This window comes from Taudactylus pleione, unplaced genomic scaffold (assembly GCF_031769625.1).
Source record: "Taudactylus pleione unplaced genomic scaffold, aTauple2 ptg000156l, whole genome shotgun sequence".
NCBI lineage: Eukaryota > Metazoa > Chordata > Amphibia > Anura > Myobatrachidae > Taudactylus > Taudactylus pleione.
Window position 1 is genome coordinate 521,576 of NW_028284558.1, and position 21,608 is coordinate 543,183.

At 42.1% G+C, this 21,608-nt stretch overlaps 1 protein-coding gene across 3 annotated transcripts in view; it reads left to right on the forward strand.

Annotated features, from left to right (window-relative positions):
* TANC1 (tetratricopeptide repeat, ankyrin repeat and coiled-coil containing 1) overlaps positions 1–21,608 on the forward strand; it is a 233,035-nt gene that overhangs the window by 136,125 nt on the left and 75,302 nt on the right. For all 3 annotated transcript variants that reach the window (XM_088474775.1, XM_088474776.1, XM_088474777.1), the window contains exons 4-7: positions 191–295; positions 3,104–3,234; positions 5,950–6,139; positions 16,579–16,833. In XM_088474775.1, the coding sequence (XP_088330901.1) occupies positions 191–295; positions 3,104–3,234; positions 5,950–6,139; positions 16,579–16,833 (681 nt within the window). The remainder of the gene's footprint in view (positions 1–190; positions 296–3,103; positions 3,235–5,949; positions 6,140–16,578; positions 16,834–21,608) is intronic.

The window sequence follows — 21,608 nt, forward strand, 5'->3', positions numbered from 1 at the left end:
AGCCTGTAGACAGCATTTGGCTGTCAGTGGAAGTGCAGCATTTCCCTCTCTGCAGAAAGCAGCTTTTTTTTTTTTCTCTTCTCCTCTTTCCCTGGGCTTAATCTCGCTGTGAGAACTCAGGCAGAGCGTCATGAAGCTCTCACATCCCATCTGGGAAGAATAAGACATGCCCAAACCTTATTCATTGCAGGGCCAATGAGGAAGCCGAAGTATGTTGAAAGTCCGCGAGTTCCAGGAGATGCAGCTGTAATGCCATTGAGAAAAGTCTCAGAGTTGCCGGACTTGAACCAGAATGGTGAGTTACCACAGTTTCTCTCATTTATGGTGTCTCGCTCGTCCTGTCACAGTGTTAAACAGAAACTGCTTAGGGAAGACTAAACCCCAGGGAAACGCCTGCAGACAACTTCAAACAGCAAGCTGTGTTCTATCTCACTGCCTCGCTAATGTTTCCTGGGCTAGCACATATTTCTTTAATTATTGAAGTGTTTCGGCAGTGAAAGTGTGTGGCAGGGTGGCAGGTTACTCACTGAGAGATTACGTATTGTTCTGAAGACTCTGTCCATGTTTTATTTGGCTCCGACAACACCTCAACCTGTACACCCATGTATTGTAATGTGTGAGAAAAACTTGATTTTCTTGTCAGAGCAGTGGTGGAGCTCGGGATTGTGTTACCCTGTTGCTATAACCCAGTTTGTCACGGTCACGTTAATGAAATCAGCCACTTGAAGTTGGTCTGCACTGGGAAAATGATTCCCTCAACCAGCTGTTGCTGCAAATTTTCCAGCACTTCAGAAGGGTTAATTAGGAAAGTTAACACTTAAAGTTCTGATTGGTAGTGCAAACCAGAACAAGTCTGCAAAAGGATTAAGTAGACATGGCACGGGTTCATGGTTGAGATTGGGCAGAGCCATGGGGCTGAAAAATATTGCCCAGGAAATGCCTAACAACTTTAATCTTGGCAGCTGAAGTATAAGTACATTTTATGTTTCCTATAAGCTGCTGGCTATGGGTATAGGGAGGGGTTTACACAGGCTTCTCTCTCCCCCTGAGGCCGGTGCCAACACTGCAGTGCACAATTGTGATGGCTGTGGGAAGATCTGGGTGCAACAGGGGTTAAACACAAATTCATGGCAGTGACCAAAGTTGAGTTTGCACAAAATGAAATTTTACTTATTTCTTAACATTCATATTTTTTAGATATTTCAGTTCGGTTTCATTTCGCGGCAGTCATTTTTTAGGAGAAAATTAGTAAATTAGTTAAAATTGATTATTTATAATTCCCGACTGTCATATCCCGGCAAGGGTCTAGAGACAGGCGTCAATATGCTGACGCCTGTCACTAGACATACGTCGGGAGCCGGATCGAAGGGACGCCGAGCGCGGATAGCTGCGCGGTGGGGAAGGGTTATGCTTAGGGTTAGGCACTCCCCCGAGGGACTTAGGTTTTGGCGGCGGGGAAGGGGGGGGGTTAGGTTAAGGCACTTAGAGGGGGGATTAGGGTCAGGCACTGGGGGGGAAAGTTAGGGTTAGGCACCCCGAAGGGAGGGTTATGGGGTAGAAATAGGTTGGTATATACTTACCTGGGGACGATCAGGATTTCCTCCTCTGCCGGGATGCCGCTGTCGGAATTCCAACCGCTGGGCATGGGTCCGGCGGTAAATCATACCGATTTTATATATATATATATATATATATATATATATATATTAATATATATAATATATATAATATATATTCATGTTTTACAAGTTAAATTCATTAGTGCCAGTGTGAGATATGGTGACTTGCCTATGCCCTCATTTCTGGGAAGGTTAATGCAATTGTTTTTTTTCTGTGCAGATCTGCTTAGGGAAGGGTTAACAGTGTATGGTAATTAACATTTTGGAACTTCAACATATACAAGATAACCTACTGTATAATTAACCGAAGTCGCAGATCTGTGCTCAAACCTATGACTCTGTAGCTCTTGCAGAGCCATGCCCTGACAGCTGCTGGTTTACAGGTAATGCTGGGACTTGTAGTTTTGCAAATTTAGATTCTTGGGCTACCCAAGAGCTCTCCATAGGCTTATAGCTGTCACAGCTAGTACAGGCACTTGTCGAGTGAATAAGTGCATGTGTGTGTGTGTGTGATACCGGATACTCTCACAGTTTTTGTATATGTAACATCTATTATTTTGTATATGGTTACTTGTTAACCTTCAATTGGTACTTGAGATATATGTTTACATCAGATAGCCTTTCATCTTCCTTCTTTCCAGCCGACCAGCTGCTAGTGTTATGAGTCCAAACCTAATATTAGCTAAAGTCTTAACCCCCGGTAACTCCCCGGCTCGGAATATTTCAGGCAACTGGCTCGACTGCTTAATAACTTTTATACTGTCCTCCTTCTGGGTGACACTTGTTTAATGGAAACTGCAGCTAACTTGTCAGTCTACCTCAGCCTGGGCACATGGAAAATGAAATGACATCCCGGGCTGTCTCGCTTTCACTGCCACTGCTTTTGAAGTTCCAGTTTTGAGGGTTAATTAATTTGCCCAAGTAAGCCGGAGTTCACGCCAGCATCTCCAGATCTGACAGGAAGGCGGACGTAATTGGACTACAACTAATGAATGGGTATATGGGAGCAGGACGGGACAAGACTGACAATGAGGCTGCCCCAGTTCCTGAAGGAGCATCGGACGTCTTGCTGTCCTCTAACAAGTCTGCTGTAACATATAAAGACAAAACTCCAGGGGTGTTTTTTTTTTTTTTTTAACCCTTTGGGTTCCTTGGAGGGTAAATCTCTCTACTTAGCTCCGACATTGACAATTTGCACTGCCCAGGATTTGTCTGCTGTTACTAAAAGTTTGTTGGCGCTGTACACATGGACACACATTATCTAATATCAGTTTACACTAAAATCCTTGTGGCATATTATCATAGACTCAGCCGTTCGGACACAACGTACACATTCCCTGCCTCATGCTGTGCCTATAACGCTAATTTCATTGCTGGTTTATTTCTGTTCTGAGTAAACTGCTAAGCACATAATGAAAGCCTTCAGTCAGCCAGTCAAGTAGGTCTCCCAAGTTGATGTCTTCTGTTTTATGATCTCCATCTAGAAGCAGCTCTGGATAAAAACATAGGCTGTTCTCCTGCTGCTCAAGAGCTGATGACAAGGCTTGGGTTCTTGCTGGGCGAAGGAATTCCGAACTCTGCTCGAGTATCTATGGACGAGAAGAATGAAACTATGGTAAGCATGACACAGTGGTCGAGCATTTATATACCATCCTCTGGCTTGGATACATCAGGGGCCTTTTAGGTCTAATGACACAATGAGTACGATGCTGTCCTGTCATTGAAACGCTGAAATAAGTAGTCGTTGCCAAAATGGACAGATTTGGTTGTGCATGTAGCCCAGTGACTGCAGTTGAGCGATGACCAAACCTATAAATATCATGATCATCAGCTGCCTGGATTGTCTATAAAATCTAGTAGATGTTCTTAGATTGGTCCTTTTATTTTGATTTAACCATCTGTGCTCAACCATGGATATCAATAAAACCTGAACTATTGTGGTGCCTTGAGGGCCGCGTTTGGGAACCTCTGCGGTAAACTATGCACATTTGCCAAGTGGCCGCTCGATATGTCTGGCCAACTGGGCGGGCGTTCAAATTTGCATGCCAAGTTGTGATGTCTGGGTCCGGGGGTTCCTGCAGCCTGTGAACAGGTCACTCGTATCCAGACGTACCGATTTATCGCCAGCAACTGTGCTGGAGGGCAAACCTGATAGGACTGTGAATGACGTCATTCAGACATATTGTCTATACACACCTGCTGATCCGTTACCGATATATATCGGTCGCCATTGTAACAAATGATTTATCGGCAACTGTGTACCCAGCTTTACTTTCTCACAGTGGCATGCATTCATTCTTAAAGGCTTATGTAGGGCTGATTTGATAAGAGCACCAATTTGACCCTATTGTTATAGATTTGCTCTCTTTAATATAATGCAGATTGAAACTATTGAAAGCAAATATTTATTTTTGTTATATTGTAGGTTAAGGCATTTTTTTTTCCTCATTTGTTGTACACACTGAAATGCCATTTGACCTCCTGACACTCTAGTGAATGTCCAGTGCCACTGACTAACTATAGTGCTGGGACCAAACACTTATTGTGACAGAAATCATCACATCAAATGGATCAATCAAATTTGTCTGCTTTTGCGGCCTAGTAAATTTATGACGTGGCAAGCCTTTGCTGAGGAGAGACTGGCCCAGCTGAGAGAGACTCCCCCGGCCTCTGCACTGTGACTTACTCTGTATGTAAGCATTACATTTGTGATGTAGATAGGGCCACCAATAGACCACTTTTAATGCGCTTGTGGTGACCCTGAACTGCAGTAGCTCTGCATGGTCCCTAACGTCAATGCATCTTTTTAATAAAGGAATAATTCAGCTCACAATTAAAGGTTTAGAGCTAGAGATTCTTGTTTTGAATATGAACCATGCCACACCGTAGAATGAATTGATCGCCATCATCCCAACTGTGGGCGGTATTCAATTAGTTTTGCACCCGCGATAAAGTTTCGCCTGCCGAGTTTTCGCCTACATCGCGTATTTTAGTTGCGGAAACTTATCGTGCGCGCCCCCGCTATTCGCCGTGTTCAATTCCAAAGTACGTGAATACGGACACATGCGAAGTCGATGCGAAAAGTGGTATCAGAATCAGGCAAATCAGCCTGTACCCCAAAAAAATGCAGAAACATTGAGGATCAATGTAAAAGTGTCCGATTAGTCGTAATAAAACTATTTGGGGTGCATAAGTTCGCACAATTGGCATTTTCTGCACAAGTGGTGAAGAATAGCATAAAGCAGTTTTTTTGAGTACTCATTTCAAATTTGGAGTACCTGAAAATGGGTGCAAGCATGTTTAAAAGTCGCTTAAGTGAACCTTTAAGAGAGATTGCACCCCCAAAATTGCACCTGCAATCCCCAAAACACTTGACCCCTTCTTAGTGCATCCCTAGAACCTTATTTCACTAGTTTGCGAACTTGTCCCTCTACTTTGCACTTTCGCCCCCAAATTAAAAAAAGTACTTTTTTGGGGTGTTAAGTTATTTTTTTTTTTTTTTAGGAATTTTTTGACACCGTTGTCCTTAGGGGGGCTGTTCCAAGGCTTCTGAGCTGGTTCCTCACCTTTGCACCCCCAAACCAAAATGTTGCACTTCTTTTCTCCACCTATTCAGAGGCGAATCTTTTTCACCTATTACAATGCATTGACTTTCCGCGTACGCGAAAGCGGATGGAATTGAATGCGGTGAAATAAGACAAAAGCCGCAATCGCCGATACTTTTTCGCAGATCTCGGCTTTTCGCTTCTAATTGAATACGGGCCTGTATTTGTTTTGCATATATAGTGCAGCCTAGCAGTCTGTAGAATGACAAATAGAACTCGCATACTTGTGCACGTTGTACAATTGTTATTAAATACACACAGCGTTGTACGTCTCGTTTAGGACAGTTCTTTAAAAATAGACTTTAGTCACACACTGTGTAGCTGTAGGAAATCTAAGTGTCATTGGCAGGGGGGCCAAGGATCAACTTTTTAAAATAAGTTTCCCTCCTTGCCAATAACCCTCATACTTACTTTGAATACTGCGGAGAGTAGAGATAATTCAGGGATGTCATTTGTTTTCATAATAAGTAATAGCAACAGCGCCAGTCCTCCTGAGGAACTGCTCTATCTCCGCCTTTACTCGCTAAATAATTTGACATACTCGTGTGTAAAGGTGGTGCTGAGTACATTTATTTCAGTGGAATTACGAAACAAATGTAAATAAATAGCCCACAACCAGTACAAATATAGTGGTGGTAGAGCACAGACACATGTGAAGCTGCGGCAAATACATCTTTGTTACCAGATCCTGTGTGCCATGGTAATTAATTGTTTATTTCCTGCAGTGTACAGTGACAAGTCACGGGATAAGTCCCTGCTCAACCCTGACAAACAGCACAGCCTCCCCGAGTACTGCCAGTCCTTGCTCTACACTAAACAGCTGCATCAGTAGAACAGCTGCCAACAGAACCAGTCCCAGTGGAACCATCAGCAGCCCCAGCTCCACCCTGGAGAGCAAAGACAGCGGCATCATAGGTATGTGGCCCAGGTGATTTATTTGTAGCTGTTGGGCTTGATTTTTTTTATATATATATATATATATATATATATATAATGTGTGTGTGTCTCTCTAGTTACATTTCAACGTCTAAACTGCTGCCTCTATTTTTTGTTGCTGTTTTTATATAGTACATACTGTTTTATGTTGAACACATTTTACTAAAGTATGGTTTTCCAGTATAATTCAGCATCGTTTACGCATACATGGGTGTTCTCTGCTGTAAACACAGGATGTACTAATGTAAAACGTACTGCATGGTCAAAAGTATATGGACTCTGGCACGGGTTGGGTATGGAGACCCGGCGGTCGGGATACCGCCGGTCAGAATACAGCAGCATCCTGACAGTCTGAATCCCGCCACTAGAAGGTAAGCTCCCTAACACTAACCCTTACCCCTAACCCTCCCTCCCTGGTGCCTACACCTATGTTTTCCCCCTAGTGCCTAAACCTAACCTCTCTCTCCCCGCACACTAAACCTAACCCCCCCCCCCCCCCCCCTAGTGCCTAACACTAAACCTAACCCCTCCCAACCCCCGATACATACCTTTTGGGATGCCGAAGGTTGGGATACTTTAACCGGGATCCCGACAATGTCAGGGTTCCGGCGCTGGTATTGTGAACGTCGGCACCCCGCACGGTGGGATGCTGACTACATCCCCTCCGCACATCCTACCGATATGTGATTGTGGAAACATCTCATTCCATAACCATGGGCAGCAATATGTGCACGGGGGCAATATCATGCTGGGATAGGGAACGGCTTTACTCTTAAGGTGCGTACACACTGGGCGATTAAAGTGGATGACTGAACGATAACTATATCGTTATCGTTCAGTCGTCCACTTTATCGTCCATTTTTAACACAAAAACGAACGATAATGACGACCCGCGGGTCGTTGGTCATCATCGTTCATTGGGTTAAAATGCAGGCCAACCTGACGATGTCGTCAGGTTGCTGCATGTTATGGAATGGGGGAGAGAGCCCGGCGCTGAATGATATCGTTAATGATATAGTTCAGCGGGTGTGCTCAATGTCATGAACGACATTGAGCACACCCTGCCAGGGACACACTAGACAATATCGCTCAGGGATCATATCGTCTAGTGTGTACGCACCATTACTGTCGCTACAAAGCTGGTAGCACACAATCTTCTAGCACAGGGGTTCTCAAACTCAGTCCTCAGGACCACACACAGGTCACGTTTTGCAGGTCACCCAGCAGGTGCACAGGTGTATTCATTACTCATTGACACATTTTAAAAGATACACAGATGGATTTAATTATTTAACTTGTGACTCTGTGAGGAGACCTGGAAAACATGCACTGTTTGGGGTCCTGAGGACCTCGTTTGTGAAGCTGTGCTCTAGCATTTCTCATTACTGAGCTAAACCACACAGGCCAAACCATGTAAAAACATCCCCAGACTATTATTCCCCCGCCACCAAACTTTACAGTTGGTAGCATACTGTCTGGCAGGTAGCGTTCTACTGACATTGGCTAACCTTAGCTTTGTCCATCAGACTGCCAGATGGTGAAGCACTGGCTGTGTGCTGTACACCACTCCAGCCGTCATGTGGGGCAATGCACATGGTGATTTGAGATCTTGTGTGTCACTGCCCAGCCATGGAATCCCAATCAGTGAGGCTCCCAATGAACAGTTCTCATGCTGACATTGCTTCCAGAGACCGTTTGGAACTCAGTAGTGACTGTTGCAGCCTAGGACAGGCCACTTTTATGTACTTTTGTGTTTAATCACAGCGGTCCTGGCTTGTGTGGCCCTGCTGCTGCTTGTCCAAGCTAGTGTTGCTCCTAGACCTTTCTGCTTCACATCAACATTACTTTCAGATGACTGTCAGCTCTAGCAGGGCAGACATTTGCCGGACTGACTTGTTGGAAAGGTGGCATCCGATAGCAGTGTCACATTATCATCCACTGAGCTCTTCAGTACAACCTGGTCTTCAACTAATGTTTGACTCTGGAGATTGCATGACTGAATGTTTCATGCTATGCACCGGTTAGCAATGGGTCTAACTGAAATGGCCAAACCCATTAATTAGAAGGGATCTCAACATAGATTTGGCCATGTTGTGTATAGATCACAGTTCCATATCTCCAAAACACTGTCAATACTCACTGAAAAGTTATGTTTACTGCATATGTGGGTAACCAATGGGATATTTGCTGTCATTTACAAGCTGGAAAAATGTATGGCATCTGCTATAGGGCAGAATGGTTAAACTAGATAAAAGGGCACAGGGGACCCATGTAAATGATAAGTGTTGCTTTGCAGGAGACACCACAAGTCACCTATTTATTTTTATATTTTGTATCTCTTTATGCAAACCCATGAGAATATTGGCACCACTGAGCTGATGGAGATTAAGCTCATTCTATACTTCTTATGAGACAAACGTTGCATTTTCCAGTTGCACTTAGGAAAGTGCATTGTAGGTACAGATTGGCCAATGTAAAAACAAAAACCCACTGATAACGTGGCACATCTTTAGGCATACTGCAGTATCGCATGTCCACGCGTTTTGTGGTTTGGAAAAAAAAAGTGTTCTGTGGCTTTGCCAGCTCAGTGAAGTTGTTTGGTTGCTATAGGCTGCAGAATATTTACACTTTGTTGTGAAGCTCTTCTGGTACCAGAAAACAAACAAGAAAATAAACTCTGTGATATGAGCACTCTGACAATATGAACAGTTCTTATTTTCAAAGAGTCCTCACATCAGAGTTTTTCTCTTCTTGTTCGTTTTCTCGACTTATTTCAACTCTAGTGAGCACCACCACTACCTCAGTGCATTTCTCTTCTAGGATCAGACACTTATTTATAGGAACAGTGGTCACCATTATTTCATTACAGATTTTATTTCTATTTGTCAGAGCGACGATATCCCATTCCTCTCTTCCTTGTTATTGTTGTGAACCTCTTCTGGTACCTCATCATTATTTTGTCATTTCATTGATCTGATAAATGCGTATTGACTATTCGTTAAACACTGATCAAAATCCGTCACTTCAGTTCCAGCTACGATGGGATCACAGCTGGATCTTACACCAACAGTCTGGTTGTCGGTGCCTTAGACACTATGGAAAGCCACTTGTGCTGCCTGGGTGTGGACCTGCTATATTCCCTGTATATGTATCCTAGTGAGTGCCATTATATAGTAACCTATCACTTGTTTAGACTCCTGGAATATAGGTCTCCTTTTCTATGGAAACGTCTCTTCTCTAGATTGATTGGTTGAATTCCTGATGCAGAAATGATAATTCTGTGCTAGCAGACACCTATTAGATTAAATGGTATTGTTGTGGATTAGCTTTTCTCTGCTTACCTCAGTACTGACCCAAGGTTTTAATTGCTTTTACTCTCCTTTTAGTAGAGTACACAGTGCTCATGTTTCACATTGCTTGCTCAGGGTACGGGAGCCATTTTAGACATTAGCAAAGAGGATTAGTAGAAGGCTTCTGGTGATGTGCCAAGTATTGCGCATAGATGGTATTGGATAAGATTATGGGTTTTATTATTATATGACAGTCCAGCAATTCTGCCTAATGACATTTCAGCAGGGAGAATTATTTACAGCTGCAGATATGGGAAATTCACCCAGAATCATTTAATAGCCTTTCAGCTCTCTGTATTATGGTCAGTCCCTGAAATAACTGACCCTACTGGGAACACCAAACCCCTCTCCCATCCCAAGAACATCTTTCTCATAACTTCTTCAGTTCTAAAAACTAGATTATGAAACAAACTTTCTATGTATCCATTTTCCAATTATATGCGGTGTATCCAATTAAACTGTAGATCCTTGAACACTTACAGAATCCCCATTTGAACAGAGGCCCGCTGTTGTCTGTAATTATTAGTTTCATCACGTCTCTGAGAATTCTGTACGGCATTTACTAACCGAATGTCTCGTGGTGTATGAGAGACTTCTCTGTCAGTCTTACCTGTAAGGGCCCCCTCCTGTTTATTTGTAGGTGTCGAAAGTGAAGGATGTTTCCAATAAAATCAAATTGGTCTGTTTACTAACTTAGGGGTGTAATGCCTGGGCACTGAGTAAACCACATGCAAGATATTAAATGCTTCGGAGAGTAACTGCAAATGTAGGTGACCAACCTAATCAATAAACAGGTAATATAATGTGCCGCACTCTTCCTGTGTATGTTCTAGTTTTATCTAGTACTGTAAATCAACTGAAGAATAATCTATAGTCTCTTAGATATACATTAATACATTGAAACAATGATTAAATTATGTATCACTTTACTGATGATTGTCAAAAATAAAATAAATGAAACAAACAATGGTGGTCTGTGCGGAAACCATGCAGGGATGTGCATTAACAAACATTCATATACATGAAATCGCTCAAGTCTACTTGCACAACTGTATTGTACTGCAATCGTCTGTGTACGGACAATATGTCAATCTGAATTGATTACAATCAAATAAATTGTATAAAATGTCTCTTGATATCTGTTTTTTGCTATATAAAAAAGGGGTTGTGCTTCACAGAATATGAATGTGATACGAACTTGCTAGTTCCAACTTAGGGACATATTCAATTAGATGCGATAAGTCGTAAACCGCAAAAAGTATCGCGGATGACGTCATTTCACCAGGCGGAAAGTTTCCTCCATATTCAATTCCAAACACTTTTCGCGTACGCGAAAAGCAATGCAATCTAATAGGCGAAAAAGATTCGCCTCTGAATAGCAGACGGAAAAAAATGCAGAATTGCAGTTTTCGGGTGCAAAGGTGAGGAAACCATGCGGCACCCTCGGGGCAGCCCCCCAAAAGATAACTGCGTCAAAAAATCCCCCCAAAAAAGTGAGCAACACCCTAAAAAATTACTTTTGCAAATGGGGGCGAAAAAGTACAAAGTCGGGGTACAAACTTTTAAACTAGCGAAATAGACTTTTGGGGGGGCCTGCAAGTATGGGGGAGGTATTTTTTTTTATTGCAGGTTCTTGCTTCAGGTGGGTTTTTCACAATTTTTTACACTTCACTTTAACGACTATAAAATATGCTAAGACCCATTCTCAAGTACCCCAAATTTGACAGGGTTACTTAATTTTACCAAAAAACAAGCAAAATGCTATTCTTCAACACTTGTGCAAATACGCTAATTAGAAGCAATTTACAGCACTTAAGTACCCCAAATAGCTTCAGTAGGGCTATTCGGGGACTTCTACATTGGTACCCAAAGTTAGTGCATCTTTTGGGGGGTGTTAGGATGATTTCCCCATTTTTGACAGCACTTTCCGCCTGTGTAAGTTTCGCCGGGTTGCGTTTTCGCGTGTTTTGGAATTGAATACGGCAAGAGAGGGGGCGTGCACGAAAAGTTTGCGCAACCAAAACACGCAATAAGTCTGACATGCGAAAAAGTATCGCTGGTGCAAAACTAATTAAATACGGGCCTTAATCTGGTTGCAAACAGTAGTCACTTGAATCAATAACTTAGTCCAAGCGGCGTCCCGCTAGTGATGCACTCAGATAGCGTTGGAGGGGGCCAGATGATATACTGGTATCAAGGATTAGCAGCACATCTGAAATTCAAGGGCTCCGGACCTAGCTGTCTCTCTGCATGCCAGACACCTCGGGTCCACCTCGTTAGGGACGTCCCCCAGGGCCTGGTGTTCACGGAGGTGCAGCTGATGTCTGGGGAAGGGATGTGACCGGTTAGGGCTTGTCAGAGCCGTGCACCGGGTATCCCTTCCACTACGGAGACTCACCTGTTATTCCTCGCGCCGTCTGCTCTGTTGTCCCAGGGCCCGATCTCACTGCTGTCTGCGGAATTCTTCCCTTCTGTTGGTCTTTTCTGGGTTCATCAGCTCATGTGTTCACTGCAGCGCTGACGTACCGCTGGGTGCGCTTAGGGCGGGCCTCACCGCTGGGTGCGCTTAGGGCGGGCCTCACCTGTCCCAGTATAGGAATAAATACCATCAACTGAATGCAGTTGATAACTGTTGAGAGCTTTGTGCGTGTGTGTCCAACAGCCCAGACGTAACATGGATGGCTTATAAAATGTACAGAAACATTCAAATGCGCTGTCATAAATATTCACAGATAGTAAAGCAGGTATACTCTCCTTATGGCGTAAGCACCAGTAGAGTGGGTGTTCTCCCAATCACAGAAGAAGGTAAGGTGGTATTCATAACATATGTGGAAAAACAAATATGGAAAACATTGTGCAATATTATAAAACACATAAATGTAATGTTTTCTCACACACATAATAAAATTCCCAAATCGATGGGTAAATCCACACTTATAAATATATATACTCTGTAGAGGTAATACAAGATGGAGGTTTACCAGAAGTCCAGAAATAATGGGCATGTAGAAATAGCATTGGAGGTTTGGAGGGTGCCATGGCGCACCGTTTGTGAACCACTGGCGTAACCTATAGAGCATTTGAGTGCTGCAGTGGTTTAAATTAGCGCCGACTTGTCTCCAGAGACACATTTATACACAGTCACATGGATGGCTGCGTATGCTAATGTTTCAGCATGTTGTGCTCCTATTTCTCTAGGCATGTTTGTCACATTTGTGATAACTATATACTTTTGTTTTACCTAAAGCTACAAGGTCTATTTCAGAAGTACTGTAAGCAGCGAAATCTTAAACCGATCAGAGATTAGCATATCTCCATCACATTTTTTAAAGCTAATTATCACATCTTCTCCTTTACCCTTACATTTAATTATCACTTGTATAGGACATTTTAAAAGCTTACAAAAGCAAATAACTGCTCTCAGGACCTCTGGGAGAAGGGCTGCAGGCATTCCTTACCATAAATTTATGGCTCGTGAAACAAAGACGTTTTATTTTTCAAATTTTTTTTTCCCCTTTTCAGCCAGTACAGAGCATTTAAACTGGTCTGACCCTTCATGAATGCACGTTCTTTTCCCTGGAGTGATCTTGTAGTGCAATAAACTGGCTGCCCTTTAAGATTGATTTTCTCAATGTAAATCTATGTAGAGATGAAAGAATGGGCCAGATAGTCTGCTCATAAAATCCGTTTGCCGGTTTTGACAGAGTGAGGAAAAAGCGCTCTGAGGATTAGCTGCCCAGACTGACTAAATTGAGGATTATGTTTAGGGATTTGGCACATATAAGCAATATTTTATGATCGTAAAATACTCCTGTGTATGTGATGTAAAAAAAAAAAAGCTTGAAAGATTGTTCTGGTTTGTAATGTGTAATGTTTCAGAGGCAAATTGACAGTGTTTGAGAATTATTTTGTAATCTAGAAATTCAATTACTCTTTTGGATTGATATACAAAGGATTAGAGAAAATTATTAACACCAATAACGACGTTATCACTCGCAATGTTTTTGGAATGTCTTTGGAATTTCCAGTATACACCCATATCCTTCTGTGAAGTATTAAAGGTATCTTTGGATAAAGCCATTTTAGTAAATAAGTAAAACACTCTTCTCAGTCTGCTCTCTGAGCCTGCATCTAAAATAGTGGCCTACTCACCCTTTACATATATTAACGGAATATTAATTTTATTGGAATTCACTTGCCCAATATAGATCCATAACAATGGGTAACCAAGCAATGGACTCATGGTAGTAGAGCCTGGATAGGTAGGCTCTAACAGAACATCCAGTATACTAGACAAAAAAGGGAATCATTGTTTTAGACTATGGGAGCAACGATTTTGGCTGCGATGTGCCTTTCCAGAATGGTGCATCACATATCATATATATGAGAATTTAAGCTAAACATAATGTCCAATTATGTGCTCAGCCAAACCTTTGCAGGATGTTCTGCAGTACATAGCCCTAACTGAACCATCCTCTGTGTCTTTGTATGTTGTATAGAAGTCCAGTGAACCCACGTTTAGCCAGATGGGGAAAGGCAAAGTCCTTTTTTGTATTACTAACTGCTATTTTGTGGTAAAAAGGAAAACTCTGTCCACTTTTTTATTTTTGGGTACTTATTGGATATGCTCATATGCACTTTTCCAAGGGTCTACAGCTCTACTTACAGCTAGCTTTACCCATTCGTTCTCAAGTGGATTTGATTTTTATTTCTCGATGGTGACAACGCGATCACACGTAGCAGCCCTATCATGTGGGAGTGTCATGCGCGTATATGTAAAGCTCCGTGTGATTGAGTCTCTCCTGCGGGGTAAGGGAAGCCTGTTTCTGACTGATCTCTTGCACCTAGCGTGGGTCCGGTGGAAGTGCAGAATCTAATAATGATTATGATGATTGCGGTGGCCGGCCAGCGTGAAATAAATTGGCGGCACGGGTTTCACTTGCACATGCACAAACCCCCACATTAGTTGAACGGGTACATGCATTAGCATAAAGCAGTAAATCGGGCTTCTGCGGCTGCCCGCAACCCGAGTCACTTTGCGTGCAATTGTGGATCAGCCCCAAAGTGTTTTATACAAGATTTGATAGTTGGAATTTGCAAGTAAATGTGTCTAGAACTAGATCGTATCCTGGCTGTCATTTGGGGGTCTATTTACTAAGCCTTGGGCCCGTATTCAATTTGAAGCGAAAAAGCCGTTTTCATGTGTTTTTGGCGAAAACTTTTCGCCGATGACGTCATTTTCGCCTGTTTTGGTTTTACTCCGTATTCGATTTCAAAGACTTCCTGCCTAGGCGGAAAGTCAATGCAATGTAATAGGTAGCAAAGTATTGCCTATGAATGGGAGGCGGAAAAAAGTGCAGAATTGGGGTTTGGGGGTGCAACGTTGCGGGAACCCCCGTGCAGCCTTCAGACAGTCCCCCAAAGGTAACTGTGTCAAAAAATAAAAAAAACTTAAGAACACCCCAAAAAATTACTTTGAATTTGGTGGTGTAAAAAAAAAATGTTGGGGGACAAAGGTAAAAACTAGCGAACTTGACTCTGGGGGGTCCCCAAGTATGCCCCAAGTGGTTTTTTTTTATTGCAAGTGCTTGCTGCAGGTGGATTTTTCACGATTTTTTCAACTTTAACTTTAGCAACTTTTAAATATGCTGACCCCCATTTTCAAGTACCCCAAATTTGCTGGGATAACTTATTTTCTGGAAAAAATACTCCTGAATACTATTCTGCACCACGTATAGAAAAACGCTATTTAGCAGCTATTGAGCCCGTTTAAAAACACCAAATGCCTTCAGCAAGCCAAATCGGGGGGGTACTATAGTGAACCCCCATGTCAGAGCATCTTTTGGGGGGTGTCAGGCTGATTTCCTCAAATTTGACAGTACTTTACGCCTGTTTAAGTTTCACCGGGTCCTGTTTTCGCGTACTTCCATATTGAAAATGGGGTGAAGCGGGCACAGCCGCAATACTTTTCCGCCTACAAAAGATGCGATGTAGGCAAAAAGTCTGGGAGGCGGAAAAGTATCGCGGATCCGCTCTAATTGAATTCGGCTCTAAGATGGAGAAAAAGTTGACTGAGACCATTTTTCAAACACAGCCTGTGACATGGCAGTTAGAAGCTGATTGGCTGGTACCTTATCACCGTTCACTTTATCTACATCCAAGGCTTAGTAAATAGACCCCTTGGAAAGTATACATTTAATACATGCAGGTGGCCATGTTGTTACTGCTGCCGCTTAAGTGGAGGTGTAACGTGTGTGTAAAAACGTTTCTCTAGGGCAGTAATGTAATAAGCAGGAGGATCCGCACAGCAAATGCTGTAAATGGCATAAAAACTATGTAACGGTAGCTATACAAATTAATCTCTTAATTTTATTAATTGACATTTACACAGCATTTTACAGTATATATTTCAATTAAACAATTTTAGATGCTTAAATAAGTGGTTTTAGACCTCAGAATTTTAAAGGACATTCTAAATAGTGTGTATATGATGTAATAGACATCCAAATGGAATATCCACATGGACAGGGCTGTTTAGTTTCACAATGGGCACTTACAGCAGAAGTGTTGATATGGGAATATGATTTGCACGGACCAGATCAGAGCGAGCTCTGAGGCTGAGAGTCATATGGGTGTAAACACATCTATATTCTAAACTTATTGCATTACGCCCAAGGCACTTCTGACAGTCCTACTCGTATCGTGCATGTGCGTGTAAGAGCAGCAGCCTTAATTTTATTTATTTACATTCCTGTGACGTGAGGCTGGTTGTATCGCTGTGGAGGAGGGAGACAGGAATACGTTTCTGGAAAGAATTCCTATGTTAGTAGTACATGAATCTCTGTATAGTAAATGAGTCCAGATTACAGGTAACACATCACATTGCAAACCCAGAACAAAACGGTTTTCCTGCTGCTATTTCACTGCAGTTTTTCTACTAATGCTTTGGCATCTATTGAGATCTATTCTGACAAATTGACTAAATTGATCCATTGGTCGTCTTTATCACCAATACGCTTTAAAGTTCCCCATTAACGGTTCGTGTCTGTGTGTCTTATTTTTTTCTAGCAACGATCACAAGTTCGTCAGAGAACGATGACCGCAGTGGTTCTAGCCTGGAATGGAGCAAGGATGGCAGTCAGAGAATCGGTGGGCATCAGGGGATGATTAATGAGCGGAGGATTGATAATTGCTCACCGGTGGTGGAGGAAGAAACCTTGCCAGAGAATTTGCTAAAAACTGAATCATCTGCCGGGGAAGGACCGATTTCCTTCTTGCAGAACACCAGCTCATTAGTGATGCAACGACCCAACTCCGTGGCAGGTAAGCAAAAAGACACGGTGGAGGTGTTTGTGTTGCAGAGAGTTTCAGATAGTAAACCTCATAGAGGACAATTAGTGGTACAGTATATTGATTTGGTTTGCTGGTTAAGGAACAGTCAGAGGTCATACTTCAGATGGATCATCTAGAGCTAGATAGCACGTAGCCATCCAGGGTCTCTTAAACCACATTTCTTCGTATGTTTGCCATCCAGATGGAGCATCTAACATATTTGGGATTGTGTTGGATTTTTTTTAATCCACGTTATTGAGAAGGTCTGAATTTCTAATCTGGTCAAATTCTATGTTTTTGTCTACAATTATTGTGTGGTCTGCTTAATTCCTCTATTGGCTGCCTCTAATAAGTGTGTGTTGGGTGAGGGGGGACAGTGTAAGGGGTTAGCTCCCAAAAGCAATCTGCCTGTAGTTACTACCATATTGATTTGAACTGATCAAATTAAATAAAGTCAAAGTAAAAAAATTTCATTTTCTGGACGGACATTATGTGGTAGGCGAAATGTACACAATTATACTGAGGCTTTCTTCTTTCTTCACTCTAAAATTTTGGTGGGCACAACTATAGCGGAATTTATTATTTTGATATTTATCTCCTTTTAATTTTTTTCAAAAGCATTCTGACGTAAGGGCAAGTGCACATAGGTGGTTATGACCTGTGTGTCTCTGCATTTGATATTTGCAGATGTTCCATACTAATGAATAATCATGGTACCGTTTTCCGCGAAAAAGTATCGTGGATGATGTCATGATGCCAGGTGGAAACTTATCGCCGTATCCAATTCCAAATAGTTTTTGCGTAAATGCAATGTAGTAGGCGAAAAAGATTCGACTATGAATAGGTGGTGAAAAAAAGCGTAGAATTGTGGTTTTGGGGTGCAAACAATGGGAAAACACCCAGCACCCTTGGGACAGCCCGCCAAAGCATAACTGCGTAAAAAAAATCCTAAAAAAAAAAGTGAATATCTCAAAAAAATTATTTTGTACTTTTTCGGGGTACAAACTTAAAAACTAGCGAAATAAGCTTTTGGGGGCACGGCAAGTATGGGGGAGGTGTTTTTTTGATTGCAGGTGCTTGCTGAAGGTGTGTTTTTTTAAGTTTTGTTTTTTAAAACTTCACTTTAGCGATTTTTAACCATGCTAGCACCCATTTTCATGTACCCCAAATGCTGGGACTAGTTATTTTCTCCCCAAAAAACCTGCTAAATGCTATTCTTCATAACTTGTGCACAACGGCTAATTAGCAGCTTTTGAGAGCATTTAAGTACCCCAAATAGCTTCAGTAAGGCTATTCAGCGGCATCTACATTGATCTCCAATATTAGTGCATCTTTTGGGGGGTGTCAGGCTGATTTTTCCAAATCTGACAGCACTTTTTGTCTGTTTGCGTTTTGCCGGGTCCTGCTTTCACGTCCTTGGGTCCTGTTTTCGCGTCCTTTGGAATTGAATAGGGCGAAAGTTGGGCCGTGCACAAAAAGTTTTTGCGTCCAAAACGCGCGTAGTCGGTGAAAAGTGCGGCAGGTGAAACCTTTCCGACTTTTCGAGTCTAATTGAATATGCCCCTTAATCTAAGTATTGAGAGCCCCATCTGGTTTTCAGCCCTAAACTTGATTTTTTTACTTTGGTGTCCTCAGGACTTTAAAATAAAATATTCTAATTTAAAAATACATGAGCCCACAGACGGAGTTCAAGTTTACCAATGTATCTGCCAATACTGACTCCTAATCTATTGTGATTTTAATTAAATTTGGCCCAGAACAGTAGTAATATGTCTCTTACTCGGGTTCAAAAGAGTTATCCTTATTCCAAGGAATTGTCATTACACGCTGTCTGCATTCTAATTGACAGAAGGGAGTGAGTGGATGACTGAGAGCTGCTGGAGTTTGTGTTATTGCCCAGTTTTTAATTTTAACACTGTTATGTGGTTGCAAGAAGTGCACATTTTGAATGTACTAATTGTCCCACATTCCTCCAGGATGAGCCAGCATTGCTGAGATTCTGTCTCTGGGGAGAGGAGGATGAGAATGAGATACACTGAGTAGGTGTGTGCTTGGCTCTGTTTGTTTTCTCTGTCTAACTCGCTGACATGATGAAGAGAAAATCCGGTCACTTCTGCTAAATAGCTGAGAAGTGTGGATATAGGGAGGAAAGATGATTGAGGTCTTCAGGCCTTGTATGGGGACGACAGCATACTGTAGTTTGAATGGCTGAACTAGGGGGCAGGGGCTAGTTCCACAGTCACATTTCTGGTGTAGATGTGATCAGAAAAATAGCCAATGACATCCCTTATTTTCCTTGCTATATCTATGTTCTATGGCTAGAATATCCATCATTTTACAAATATAACGAAGTTACCCATTTGTGAACACCCATCTTTATTACTGACCCAGGACACTGTGCTTCATTGTGTCTCGTAGATGGATATTGGGTCCGACCAACATCACGTCTTCTGGTTATACTAAAATTCTGCTGTATGTTTACTATTCTCCATGAATAGAACTGTTTTATATTAATAGAAAAGGAGCACTGTAACAAGTAGTTGGCAAATTATCATTTAATGTATATAAAACATGAAACCTCAGGTCAAGAATGTTTATGCCAAATATAATAAAATATACCAGAGTTGTAAAGATATTGTATCTTGTGGAGCATCGAGAAATATAATTAGAGAATAATTTGTAATGTGTCTAATTGTTACATATGTAAACTGGTAATACAGAACCTGCAAGTCACTTTGGGAATGATGACTAATCATCCAGAAATGGGAAATACTGTAAAGCAGATCGCTCTCAGGTGTTTCCTTATGGCATAATCATACTGCAGTGACTCTCGCTTCTGCTTGGGAAGAGAGAGCCTCCATGTGTAGATATAAGATGTATATGCAGAGCATCGCAATAAGTATTAACAGCAGGACATTCACGGCGCGGAGCCGTACGTCTGTAGTACACTGTGAGTGGTGTTTCTATGCATCTGCGATTAAAATTAGATGCAAACCCCCCCCCCCCCCCCCCACACACACACACACACACACACACACACACACACACCAGTTACATTATGAATAGTAACCTCTGCCTGTTAGAGATGTTGTGTACTGTGTCTTGTATTATATACACCTATATGCACCTGCCCATCAGAAACGTGTCCCTGGATTGTGTGAACATGTCACAAACATGCACTGCTAAGATGAAGCAGGCTTACCTACAGATCTGTGTGATAAGCTTCTTCAGTGTAATATCATGTGAATTGCTCATTATTGCCCTTTTAGTTGAGAGTCCTGGGAAATATATATGCGTGTAGACGAGTAAATGCCGGACTCTGCAGAAATGCACTGAGAGTTATATATAACTGACATAAAAGTGGAAAAGAATATCAGAGAAGATCTGTTTATACCGATCATCACAAGCCACAATTTCCTGGCCTTATTTGTGCTAGTTACATCTGAAATAAAAGGACAGTGTTACGGAGTTTAGTAATATCCTACATGTTTCTTGTCTTCTAGAAGTGGATAGGTTGAACTAAGGCTTATACATACAGTATGTTATAAAAGAAATATAGGGTATTCCTGCTTTATTTACTCTGTCAAACAATGACGTGGATCTGGCCCATACCCGTGTGTGTGTGTGTGTGTGTGTGTGTGTGTGTGGCCAGATGCCATGATCAGGTTGAATACCTCCTCAAATTGCCAGTGTGTAGCCATCTGAGTGCTTTCAGTTTTAAAGAAGTTGGCATCTTATTTTGCCACTGTGAAGCAGGGGTGCCAATCCTTAAATGTACATTTAACTGCCATTTTGTAATGTACGGACTAGCATTTTTCCTAGCACCTTATGCTATAACAGGGATAGGCAAGGTGTGGCACTCCAGCTGCTATGGAACTACACATCCCAGTATGCCCTACAACAGTTTTACTGTTAGGGCAGGCTAAAACTAAGGCAAGGCAAGCTGGGATGTGTAGTTCTACACCAACTGGAGTGCCTTTTAAAGAGAGGGCAGGGTCACAACTCTGCGCGGTCTCAAAAACTGTACTATGGAAATTAACAGATTTTTATTGAACGTTTTCGGTAGCGGGGTTACATTTTTCTTTTTTATTGTTAATGTTGACTGTTAATTTACAGATGGAGTAATAGGAAACTGAACGCTAACCTAATAGCCATATATGGAGGCTTCTGGCAGAAAGACTATTGGTAGAGAAACTACCTGATTTATTACGACAGTGCAGTTTGGGTGATACCAGAATGGACGTGTGTGGCCAATATCTCTCTTACTGTTAATAACGTGCCAATACGGTAATGTCCCTACATGTTAATATCTGTACCAGTAGGTAGTTGTGCATTGGTAGGGGTGTCTAAATCTCTTTCTGCCAGAATCATTCGGTTTCTTATTACTCCATATTTAGTTAGTTAGGAGGTTGGTTACCTCTGAAACTAGGCAGCTCCTGCTACATTAGTAGGGATCCCGTCACGGGTAGCACACGGGTAGCTGGTAGCTCACCTACACAGAAAGTACTAACCAATCAACAGTGACAGGAGCTAATTGGTTGGTACTGTATCTCTCTCCAAGGTCTGATAAATCTCTCCTTTGGATAGAGATCGAAGTTACACAAAGCAACCAGTCAGCTTCTAACTCTCAATTACCTAGCACAGACTGAAATGACTGTAATAAGCTGATTGGTTGCTTTGGGCAATTACTCCATTTTATCTCTCTCCAAGGCTTGATACATATAGCCAGTGTGTAGGCGTTGTATTCCCAGTTGTGGAGGCACCTG